The 12,247-nt window shown below is 42.9% G+C and overlaps 1 protein-coding gene across 2 annotated transcripts in view; it reads right to left on the bottom strand.

Annotated features, from left to right (window-relative positions):
* Adamtsl1 (ADAMTS like 1) overlaps positions 1–12,247 on the bottom strand; it is a 387,047-nt gene that overhangs the window by 79,048 nt on the left and 295,752 nt on the right. For both annotated transcript variants that reach the window (XM_005352697.2, XM_026782337.1), the window contains one exon: positions 8,767–8,894. In XM_005352697.2, coding sequence (XP_005352754.1) covers positions 8,767–8,894 — 128 coding nt within the window. The remainder of the gene's footprint in view (positions 1–8,766; positions 8,895–12,247) is intronic.

Here is a 12,247-nt window from a genome sequence, read left to right as displayed (position 1 = left end):
GGTGGTGGTGGTGATGGTGGTGGTAATGGTGGTGATGGTGGTGGTGGTGGTGATGGTGGTGGTGGTGGTGGTGGTGATGGAAGTAGCAGTAGCACAAGCAATAGCAGTATTATAAGAAGAAAGACAAATCTGTTATTGAGAAGATAAAACTGCTTCGATTTTGAAGACTTATAAGAGTTCCAATATATTAGAAAAACAAATATTTAAATATTATGGATTGTCCCTAAACTTCAGCCAGTTCTGAGGAAATACAAAGAGCTTAGAAGTTTTCTGCAGGAGGTCTTGTTAGAGATACCTCAAAAGTCCCCAGCTCCAGGTTTGAAACCACCTAGGCTGAGCAGATCCTCTTTCCCATGAGACTGCTCCAGAAGATACAAGGTCCATGGCAGATCTAAGTATCAGTACAAAGAAAGGTGAAGACACTAGTACCTACTAACTGATGCATGAGCCTGCAATAAAATTGAAGTCTAAAGCAATGAAATACTGTAAATTTCATACAGTTCAAAATATCTAAAATTAAACAAATTATATTCAATCCAAATTTAATCAACAGACAATGCCTCATAGTGAGTGTATCAAAGCATTGTCTCAAGAAATGCCAGACTCAGCCTACCCTGCAATTGTCACAAGTCTATTAGAAGTGTCACCGGAGTTACACCTGAAAAAAGAAAACCTTAAAAGGGGAAGTTTCAGTTACAGTATTTAAGGCTCTTGGCTTAGGTTAAAAGGATGAAGATCAGCTGGAACCTCGGCGAATATCAACACCATTCTCGGCTGATATTTGCTGTAATGGACACTGTCTATCAATGTCTACTTTCTACCACTTCTTGTTAGACCTTACCTCCTGGTAATTTAATATGAATTGTCCTGTCACAGATAATATGAGTGCTTTTCCCCCCTCAGTCTGATTTCCCTTCTAAAAACCTTCCACATTTTGTTGTTCTAGAATGAACCCTCTGCTGTTCTGCTGTCTGTGAAGTTCTCCTTCAACTTCCCCTTCTTTCCCCGGAACTTGAGCTCCAGTTGAGACCAGGTTTAGCATGCTCTAGGGACTGTTTCATGTTATTTTCTAAGACTTTACGGCAAAGGCTGCATACTCCTTCCTTCTCTTCCACAATGGAAAACCCGAGTGGACTTCCTTGTGAGATCTGCAGGTAAGGAAGGAACCGCAGAGACGGTAATTGTGGGTGGGATTGGCTGTCCTTTGTTCTCATGAAAGAGAGTCACAGAACTCTCAGGTCTAAAAGAGCCAAGAGTACATCTATTTAAAGATCCTCTGTTTACAATTAAGCCATGGGCTTATAGTTCTGAATCTGCTTCTAAATTTGGCAACGGGGCAAGTACATCTCCCAAAGTGTCTCATTATGACAGCAACCTCCCTTCTTTAGTGATATTAAAAAGCAAATCTTTCTCTTCTATCCAAACCACCACATGACTTCTACTGCTGTTATTTAGCTGAATAAATTAGATTCGATTTTATAACACTGTCTTTGGGAAATAAGATACGTATACGTATATGAGCAGAAGTATGAAAAATGGACCACTTAACCAGAAGCTAGATCAGAGCACAAACTTATTTAGTCCAGGAGGAATTTTTAAAAATTTGAATTTAACTAAAAATAGAAATATTTTTAAAAGTGCGATGTTTAAAAATATTTTTGGATTGGCTTCTTTGGAAAAATCAGGTCGAGCAACATTGACTTGCACTTTGTTCTTTGGCAGCTGTCTGATGGGAAGGAGCTGTGTCCTCAGACACTGTACAGCAGGCAAAACAATGACTTTGCAAAGAGGTCTTAATCGCTGGAAACCATGATACCGCAGAAGGAAATTAAGGTTGCTAACCTGCTGAACTTAAAACAGAGAGATGATCCTGGGTTTCGTGGGTGGGCCCCAGTTTAAACACGGGAACTCTCAGAACCAGAAGAAGGGACAGAAGAATGTATAGGTGATGAGGTGAGGGCTAAATACACCATTGTTGGCCTTGAAGGCATTGAGAGCCAAAGAACACAGTGACCACAAGAGCCCAGAAATGACTTTTTTTTTGGTTTGTTTTATTTTTGTTTTTAAGAGGGGGTTTCTCTGTGTAACCCTGGCTGTCCTGGAACTTGCTTTGTAGACTAGGCTGGCCTGGAACTTAGAGATCTGCCTGCCTCTGCCTCCTGAGTGCTGGGATTAAAGGTGTGTGTGTGCAACACCACCACCTGGCTTGACATTTAGTTTATAATTGAAAAAATTGGTTCCATAGTCATCTGTCACATGGAACAAAATTCTTCCATCCATTTGAATGAGAAAGAAAGGATTTTCCCCTAGAGCCTTCAGGGAAGAAGGGAGCCTGTCTCCATCTAGATTTCAGCAATCATCTGTGTTTCCACACAGAACTGTAAGAACTATGATAATTTCTGTGTTGTTTCAGGCCCTGAAATATATGGAACTCGTAACGGTAGCAGTAGGAATGAGTGTGCACACCATATGTGCAATGTACATCTCCAAAACTATCCCTGCAACCAGGAAGGCACAGAGATGAACAATGAACAACAAAAAGATGTTTGGCTGGGTGAGGATGAGAAGGTGGGAAGACGTGTCAAGTTGTCGCCACTGTGTTTTACAGTAATTAAAGAAAGAAAAGATACTCCACCACCAGCCATGACGACTGTTGTAATAAAAGTGGCAGACAAGAACAAGGAGTGTGAGTGTGGAGAAACTCGGCCTCTCTACGTAGACTGCTGATGGCGATGTAAAGTAATACCAGTGCTTGGGGCAAAGTTGGCAGTTCTGTCAAAAGGTAAACATAAACGCTTCACACAACGGAACACTTACACTTTGAGAAATGTATTAACCAAGAGATGAAACTTAAAGCCAAATGTGGACTGGCACATGAATCTTTATAGCATCGGTGTTCGTGACATCCCAAAGTGGAAAGAAACCACACGAATTTCTACATCCTGAGGAAGAGATGAATGAAAGGTAACCTGCTCACACAGCGAACTGTTACCCTACCCCGAGGAATAGCAGTTCTTACAGGGACCATTTATCTTTGAAAGGACGGCTTCATACATGCTACAAGAGGATGGTAGTAAAGGCACCATTATTATTATGCCCAAAGATAGAGATCATCGGCTAAGGACAAAAGTACTGCATGACTGCATTTATGTAAACTGTTCCAGATAGACAGGTTAGCAGAAGAAAAACGCATTGGAGTTTGCCTGGGAGACTGGGGGTGATGGCTAAAGGGTGTGGAGTTGAGTTGGGGAGGAACAAAAATGTTATCGGAACTTGAATGTGAAGACAGATGCACAACTCTGAATATACCAAGTGCCACGGACTTGTGTGCGTTAGTGGAGCGGCCTGGTATGTGGACCATACCTCAAGAAAACCATGAAAATGGAAAGAAACCCTCCTTTGTGGGGATAGTTACACAAAGGCAGATTTGCTGAACAAATATCTGAATTGTGCATGCATAGTGGATGGATTCTGTGATACATAAATATTTCAGAAAACTGAAAAACGATGTGGTCATTCAGGGTCACACTGGCTACTACTTATCCTGAGCAAGTACGAGAAGGAATGGATTTTTTTTAACCCTTGAAATTCTGTTTATTTGGTGTGCTTTAATATAAATGCTGCAGAGTAGTGAGCATCAGAGAACATGATTCCAAACAAGTCCAAGCTTTCTTGATTCCATTACTATTCATCTTAGATATTTCTTTTTGCCCATGCCAGGACATCATGTTACTCATGTTCTGGCTGTTATCACTTTTAATTAATCAACTGAACTTGACCCCTAAGGAGAACAGACAGCTAAGGTTTCTGCCATTTCTTTTGTATATATGTATTGGTGTGGGAGGTCCTTCTGTATGTGTGTTGCTTTTATTGGTTAATAAATAGAAACTTCTTTGGGCCTATAGCAGGGCAGAATAGAGCTAGGCGGGGGAAAAAAAAACTTAACTGAATTCTGGGAGAAAGAAGGCAGAGTCAGTGAGACGCCATGGAGCTGCCAGAGGAGAAAGACGCAAGCTGCCATCTGGAACTTGGTCAGTAGGCCATGAGCCTCATGGTAAAATATAAAATAATAGAAATGGGTTAACCAACGATATAAGAGCTAACTAGCAATATGCTTAAGTGATTGGCCAAGCAGTGATTTAATTAATATAGTTTCTGTATGATTATTTCGGGGCTGAGCAGCCGGGAACAAACAAGCAAGCTACAACAGGGTGTGGCTATAGGTGGCTGCAGACTCTCCTCGAAACCATGGTGAAGACATGCTATCCCCCATCTGCCCACCCACCCATCCTTCTTGCACCCCACTGGGCAGATGAGGAATTGGAACAAGTGTGCTTGCAACCCTTGCCTGTACCTTATCTCTTTCCTTAAGTCTACTTGAAAACCAGGCATATTGGTTATATGCCTATCTTTATCTTTAAGTTCTATAGAAGCACAGGTCTCTGGTGGGCTTTCTAGGCTTCGGCACTTGAGAACTTAAGCCCTTGGTCGCTTAGGATTCTAGTCTGTACTAGGGCCCATTGACTCAGAGTACCACTGGGACACACTCAAGCCCATCCAGCTTGCCTTTCGATCTGGACACTGTCGAAAAGCTTCTTTTATCAGTCTTTGCTGCTGGTGACAAGCCCTCTTTGAGTCTAACTTGATGAAGAAAACTCTAGTTAACCATGGCGGGTTGAGAAATTTGAGGGTTGCCGATTTGAAATGACTTAACGTTATGAAAAGCTTACACGATTCCTGTTCTTTTTTTATTGCAGCTACTAAATCACTATGAGGAGGGGCAGAAAAAGAATTTCAAAAAAAACCACCTTTTAGTTTTATCCTCCCAGCAGGGGCTCTCTGATCTCTCTATTCGACACAATGTGTCAGCTACTCAACGCATGAAAAGACAGGAAAACAGGCCAGGAAAGGAGAAGCGTTTTCTGTCTCCCTGTGCAACTAGAGATGAGCTCATCTGGGCTCTCTTTCCATGATAGATACCCCCATCCCCTAGCCCGCATCTTCTCCTCATTTTCCACTGATGATGTCAAGGCAGCCTTACAGTATCTTTTTTTGTGATCTTAGAAAATCAACGACAACCAGAAACACTTCCCCTTTGAGTATGACTTCAGCTGTGATCTCCACCTGGAGAGGCTCTCATCTGCATTGGTAAGTGGAGCTCGCTGAGCCAGAAGGAAGCAATTTACCAGGAAACTACTGCTTTTCTTCAAACTGCTGCCGGCGCCATTCTGGTTAGGAAGGCTTCTGAGCAAATGGCTCAGTGTGTGGAATCCGACTGGCTAGGATGGTGTTCCAATCTCTTGCAACAATATGAGCACACATCAGAAACTCCCCTCTACTTAGCTCTGCTCTACCTGTACATTAACTAGGAAGTTTTAAAAACGAGAGTGATTTGTGCCTCTCCTGGTGTTCTTATCCCACGTCCTTGTCTCAGCCCAGGTGCTTAAAAACTTTACAGTTGGCGAATCCAGCTTCCCTGATTGCCTCAGAGACACCTAGAGAAATGGTCTTCAGAAACGGTCTACAAAGCTGGTGAGCATGGTAGTCTTTCAGGGCTTCTCCCCACTCTAAAGATCAGTTGACGTTGGTTTGACACTATAAACAGTAATCTGTCTGACAAGCAGCCCGCACCTGAGATGCGCTGGGCACGATGAGTCTAAGCATTTTACCTGGATGTGTTGGTCTATTCATCGCAGGATGTTTCTGGGAGGTACTGGTGATCTCATGAAGTCAGCAAGTTAAGAAACTGCGTGGGATCTTAAGCAGTGCCAAGTGTGACTCAGACCTACGCTCTGAGGCTCCCTGGATCTACACAGGGGGCACCCACAGGACCAAAGTCTGTGCTTATGAAATTATCAGGCCACCTATTTATCTTGAGCCTCAGTTTTCTCTCTCTTTTACCTAATTTACACCGAAGTCCAGGAAAGCACCACAATTTCTCCATATATACAGCAGCACCTGGGGTTTACAAGAATCTGACTGTGAGTGAGCTAAGTCCACACCTGAAAGACATTGGTGTTGAAGACTCAGGCTAAAAACAGCATGGAAACAAAGCTGGCTGATGCTTTTCAACCTTAGGGCTGTTTTCACTTTTGAAGAACTAGAGAAAGAAAGCTAACATTTATTGTGTGAATCATATTGCCAACACTAGTCTAAGCTCTTCTTTCATTCATATACATACATACATACACACATATACATATATATACATACATACACACATACATACATAAACATACACACAGATTATAAATTACAACACATCTCCCTTCCCTTTCGTCTCTCCAAGTGCTCCCATATGTTCCTCCCCACTCTCCTTCAAATTCATGGGCTCTTCTTTTATTGTTACTGCATGCATATATGTCTATGTATACACACATATTCCTAAATAACCTCTTCAGTCCATATAATGCTACTTGTATGTATGTGTTCAGGGCTGAGCTTTTGGTGTTAGATAAGTAAGTGGTGTGCTCTTCCCTGGGGAAGACCATCCCCCTTACTCCCAGGATCCCTCAGTTTAAGATCCTTTTCACACCTACAATCTTAATCTCACACCACCTGTGGACAGTATTACTTTCACTGGTACCCAAGACACTCAAATTTTATACTTGTTTCAAGATCATGCAGGTAATAAGCAGCATAGCTGATAATCCAATTTAGGAGTGCTCCACACTCATTCCCGCATCCAAACTCAGGTTATGCTCAGCTCATATAACACGTATTGTGGAGCAGTGTCTTTGTTTTGGTTTGAGATGGGGTTTCTCTCTAGAACCTCTGCTGGCCTGGAGCTTGCTAAATAGTACAGGCTGGCTGAGGACTCAGATCTTTCTGTCTTGGCCTCTCAGTGGTGGGGTTACAGATGTGAGCCGCTTTGCTGGGTTTCAGCAGGATCCTACCCATTTCTCCATCTGAGACAGGCACATCTCCTGCCTTCTCTTATTTGTAAGCACCTAGAAACCCCAAACTTGAGTTTTCTTACCGAATGTTTCACAACATTGGCTGAGGTGTGGATGACAACCCCAGATAAAAGTGCACACACGATGGGAAGGCAACACCCCCATTTTCAACTTTGCTTCTAAAGGAGCTGCTTGAAGGGCTGATTTATCAGCTGACCTGGACAAACCCAGCAGTGGAAGGATGGGGACCTTAGTGTCTGTGGTCATATTTCATCACTTCCTCCCCTGGTGTCTCTCTAGTCCCTCTGTCTCTCTTCTCTGGCTTTGAAACTCTTGGCGGCTTCCAAAAGCTCGCCTTCAAAGAGCTAAGGAGGATCCCGATGTTACAACAGCCTTGTTTAACCCCGGACAAGTTTCCATTCATTGTATTAAATTCGGGCGAACAAGGGTATTCAGTTCCTGGCAGAGCTGAACTCTAATTCAGTATAAACAAGAGAGTTAATCCACCAATGACCAGCAGTTGGAAGCATGCTACCAGTGCCCATGAAAGTGTGGGTTGGAGGGCAGACAGCAGAAGAGATTTTAAAAGATTGTTGCTGAGCATCTGGGCTCTGAATAGAGAGAATGAAAATTGAAACTGGAATGTATTAGGAAAAAGAAAATGTTTAAATCTCAATCTCTCTCTCTCTCTCTCTCTCTCTCTCTCTCTCTCTCTCTCTCTCTCTCTCTAATCTTAGGGCACCTTAGCCTGCCTTCTTCATTATCAGCTTTCATCTTCCCTGCAAAGCTGCTATAGGTCCTGTCCCGGATTCCGCCTTAGGTCAAGGGGGCAGAAAGACTCTGGCAAACCAGATCTGAAAGGGAGTAGCACGCGTGACTGGAGTACACTGTGACAACATAATCCCCACATAGACGGATGAGGTCAGTGTGGGTGATGCCGGCTTTCCTAGCGTCCACTGAATCATCGGATGGGAGTAGCAATCGAAAGAAATAAATACAAACACATGCGGCAGATTGCTGCAAAGACCGTTAGCTCAGGTCTAAGGAAAAGGATCCTGTCTTGGTAGGATCAGCGGGCCAATGGAGGTAAAGGATTGCTGTGCTTTAGGGGACCTCAGCCCCTCGTTCCTCCCATCAGCTAGGCAGAGATGTAACTTCAGGTTGCCTGGCCTCTAAGAAACAAGGTTTTGGTCCAGTCAGTATCTAAGATCTCTTATGGTTCCAAAGGCAAGGATTTGTCCCAGGTTGTAAAGTTTTATAAAAGTACATCGCTTCAACGCCACAGCCTTGGGAGGCATTGTAGTCTGAGGGTTGGTGATTTCAGTCACAATGCGCGGATATGGGAAAACCATTGATAGGAATACATTTGAACAAAACTCCAGTTTGAATAAAGCTGACCCAGAGAGAAGTTGGGGAACACCCTGCTCTAAGCTATGACTACAGAATTGTAGTTGCCCACAGCCTTAAAGTCTCTCTTTTGATTTTTGGCAAGAGGTAGGACAAGGAGAAAAGACAGGATTTCCAAAGGTCACCCAATAATCGTAGCTCACACTTTATGGGTGCTCCCCATCGCTGTGTGCTTGCAGGCACAACCTTTGCTCACTTCTCTCTGCTCTGTTTCCATTTACAAAAAACCCTACCCACCCAAGCTCCAAGACCTCCTCATATGCATAAGATGTCTCAGTTTTCAGTTGCAATCCTTTATTCTCCCTCATGCTAAACTTCATTTCTATTATGATTATAGATTACAAACTCCCTGAGGGTGGGATCAAAGTCATATTTATCTATGCATCCTAGGCATTTGTGACATATTGTAGGCATTTAGTCATAAAGATTTCAGGGTAAAACTGGATAGGGGTTTTCAGGTTACCTGCTAATGTGACAGCAATGGAGACAGAGTCATATCCCAAGGCATTTGTGGCATTGCAAGTATAGAAGCCCACATCAGCTTCCACTGGTGCCAAGATCTGTAAGGAATCATCTGGCTGTAGAAGAATCCTGGAGCAACAGAAAAGAAATGTAGACCTGGTCAAGTCAGATGCTCTTTTTGGTATTCGTTATAGGGGAGGTATGTAGGGGTGTATCGAGACCTTTGTTCTAACAACTCAGAAAGATAAGAGAGGATATCCAGGAAACCAAGGATATCTTGTTGATTTGATTGGCATGTTGGCAATCTTAAATGGGGGTTTTGATTTTTTTTTCAGAGCTTACTGACTACCTGATCTAATGCTATTGGTTGGAACAGACAACACTTGTGCACCAAATACATACACCATGAGAGAGGATGCTAAACAAATGCCCAAAAAGATTTGGGGAAAGACTTACTAAGGAAAATGACAAGCTATATAGGAGGAACATTTCCTGATTGGATGGTAGGAAGAACACAGGGTTTGGGGATATAAAAAGAGGCACCTGCTAAGGCATGACGGTAGAAGAGAAGCAGCTATGGGACAGTAATTGACAAAATGATTGTTATTTAAAGGAAATTATATGTCTCCCAATTCTAGGCAGTAATATAAACATCTATTGTTTTCGTCAACCCGTATACACAGGTGCAGCTCACAGGTCACATTGCCTCCATCTGTCACAGTATTACAGAGGACCTTCTACAGAGAAGATGCCCAGTATAGTGAAGCAACACTTGTCCTTCTAGGTCATGGACAGACAATTCTAGGACAGCCACATGGTACTTTAGGTATCTCTGTCTACCTAAAGAGAATTACAAGAGTCAAATTGTGGCCACCTATAATGAACTTCTAGTCTATCTAACGACGATTACTTCCTAGATTTGCACCATTTCTAACAACTCCATGTTCTGCCATGGCTGAAGAAAGACTAATGATGGGGCCTTGAAACTGCTGGTTCCGTGACTCACGGAGGCTGGCGAAACCTAGGAAGTGTACGGAGATGTGGGAATCTAGAAGAGTTAGAGAGACAGGGTAGGGGGACAGATCGTTCATGTCACAGAGAGGTATATGTAACATCTTTGGACCAGTTCTTTCCACCTTATTTGTCCTTTCCACATTCCTGCTTTCAAAACACCCAAAGACCTGACCACTAGTTTCACATTTATCCCTAGGAACCAAGCAGGCACTGAGGGCTCACTTGTTCAAGAAAGAGGACTCTTAAAGCCTGATAGCTAACCGAATACCAGAAATCAGGCATCTTGCGCCAGCAACCTTCTCCAACTGGATATTCATTCACTTTATTTTCTTTACTGTGTCTCTGGCAGGGTCCCTCTAGACCCAATGGATCTGCCGCTCGGCACCACCTCTGGTCATCTCTCCGTATTGCTAAGGCGGATGGCCAGTCTTGTAGTGAAGGATTCTCCTTAGCTCCTCTGCTAGCTGTGGGCCTATTGTGTTGTTATTTTTACCTCCGTCAGAAGGAAGGCAGGGGTAAGACTGTATTCCCCAATCTAGCTACATAGGGCAGTTCTGTTTAACACGCAATGGAGAAGAAAGTAGAACATACTAGCCAAAGGGAAGTGTTGTAGTGATTTCCACTTAATTTGCACTATTCTGGACCATCACAAATATTCCTGGGGACAGGCATGCTTTGGGGCCTCGACTAGGGCTGAACTGCATGGGGGCCGCCCGGGGAGCAGCAGGATGCTATGATGCAACTTGTCCATGCATTTGCTCACACATTTGTTAATCTCTGGGTATTTTTCCTCTAAGTGAGATAGTTGCATTGTGAGTTTACTTCAAAGAAGCTAATAAGAGAAAGATGGTTATGCAAGTTATCCCTGATAACAGCCTCACGGTGTCCTAAAGGAATCTCCTCGGACGCAGCCTAATGCAACAACGTTGCTAAGTCTCTTCAGGTGTGCAAGCTGTTTTAGATTTAAAAATGGGAAAAAAACAGTAAAATTGACCATGATTTAAAATCTTATGATGTCCCAGGAATATGCACACTTCCACAAATTGCTTTATAAGAATAGCAAAAGCAGACGGCTCCAATTTAAATAGAACGTAGCAGATCATATTCAGTTTCAGTGCACTGAGAAGGCAGGGGTTAAAGGTCACTAAATCCCCACATCCATTAGCCTGGTTGCCTCCCTACAAGCAGCAGCATTTTGCCTTTTCAGGATTCCTCAGTGTTTGGAGCAGGAGGCTAGAAGATTGTTCTTTTGAACCTTGGTGCTGCTAGGATCTAAGTACTGGTCATTGGCAAACCTTTTGACTTTCTACAATGCAGTCTATCCACTACTAAAACGTAGATGCAGCGTGTTTCCTACTTTGCAGAGAAACTGCTATTCTAATGAGCAATGCGCAGAACTTCTAAACCACTCTTTGGTGTTTCTGCTTCTAGTACCTCTAGTTAGTAATGCTTGATTCTTGTGATGGTGTGCGTGTGCGTGCATACATGGGTACATGTGTGTGTGTGTATGCACATGTGCATGTATGCTGGGTGTGAGGAAGTAGAATGGTCACATGACATTGGGTCATATGACATTGGCCAATCTCTGAGTTTCTTGGATCTCCATGTTCAGGTTCCTTTCCCATAGGACTATTATACTTGTCTGATCTTATACAAAGGCACAGACCTCACCCATACTGAACTTCTGAGCTTGACCTGCCATCTCTTTTAGGTGAAGTTTACCTTTCATAACTACATCAACTGCTCTGCGGACTGACACAGCTGAATAAACCATAATACCTAATCCAAAACATAAGCCTAAATCTGAAGTTGGGAAAGAATGCTGCTCTAGACAGAAGTGGTGAAAAGAAAGGCGGAGATCCGTTGCACTTGGCACAAAGTCACCTCTAAACTAGGAAAAGAATGAACAGGAGAAGGAAGAAATAGTGATCATGAGATTGAACATTTGTTTATGCTTTTATCCCATAAATGGAATACAAGGAAAACAAGCTATAACATTTGCCTTCATAAAGGCTTTAAATGTCATCTTAAGAAAACAAGTCCACACAGACCTGCAGTGGTCACTGTAGAAATTGTTTACATTCTTAAACCCTCAGGGCAAGGGTACACAGTTATTTGCAGGTAGAGACAGGATTTGGAACAGGCTTTCTCGTTTGATTGAATACTCTCTCTCCCAACTCTGTAATATCTTCAGGACCCACTGTTTCATCTTGTTTTCTAGTTGGAATTAGGAAGCTGTCCATACATGGGTTTTAGGCACATTGGTCCATGTATAAATTTTATCCTCCCTAACCATCTGTTAAGGCTAATATTTTTTAGGGCAAACAGGAAGTTTGATTCCTGTAGTTCTTATAATGTAGATATAGAATTGGTTAGTTGGGATTGGGAGGCTGTCACTGGAGGGGGGGGCAGGAGTTTTCGAGAGGTTTGGAGGGCTCTCTAGGAAGAAAGGGCTAATTATGGAGAAT

Source organism: Microtus ochrogaster, chromosome 10, assembly GCF_000317375.1.
Source record: "Microtus ochrogaster isolate Prairie Vole_2 chromosome 10, MicOch1.0, whole genome shotgun sequence".
Classification (NCBI taxonomy): Eukaryota; Metazoa; Chordata; class Mammalia; order Rodentia; family Cricetidae; genus Microtus; species Microtus ochrogaster.
The sequence above is the reverse complement of the archived record's forward strand: the minus strand, read 5'-3'. Positions and strand labels throughout refer to the sequence as shown.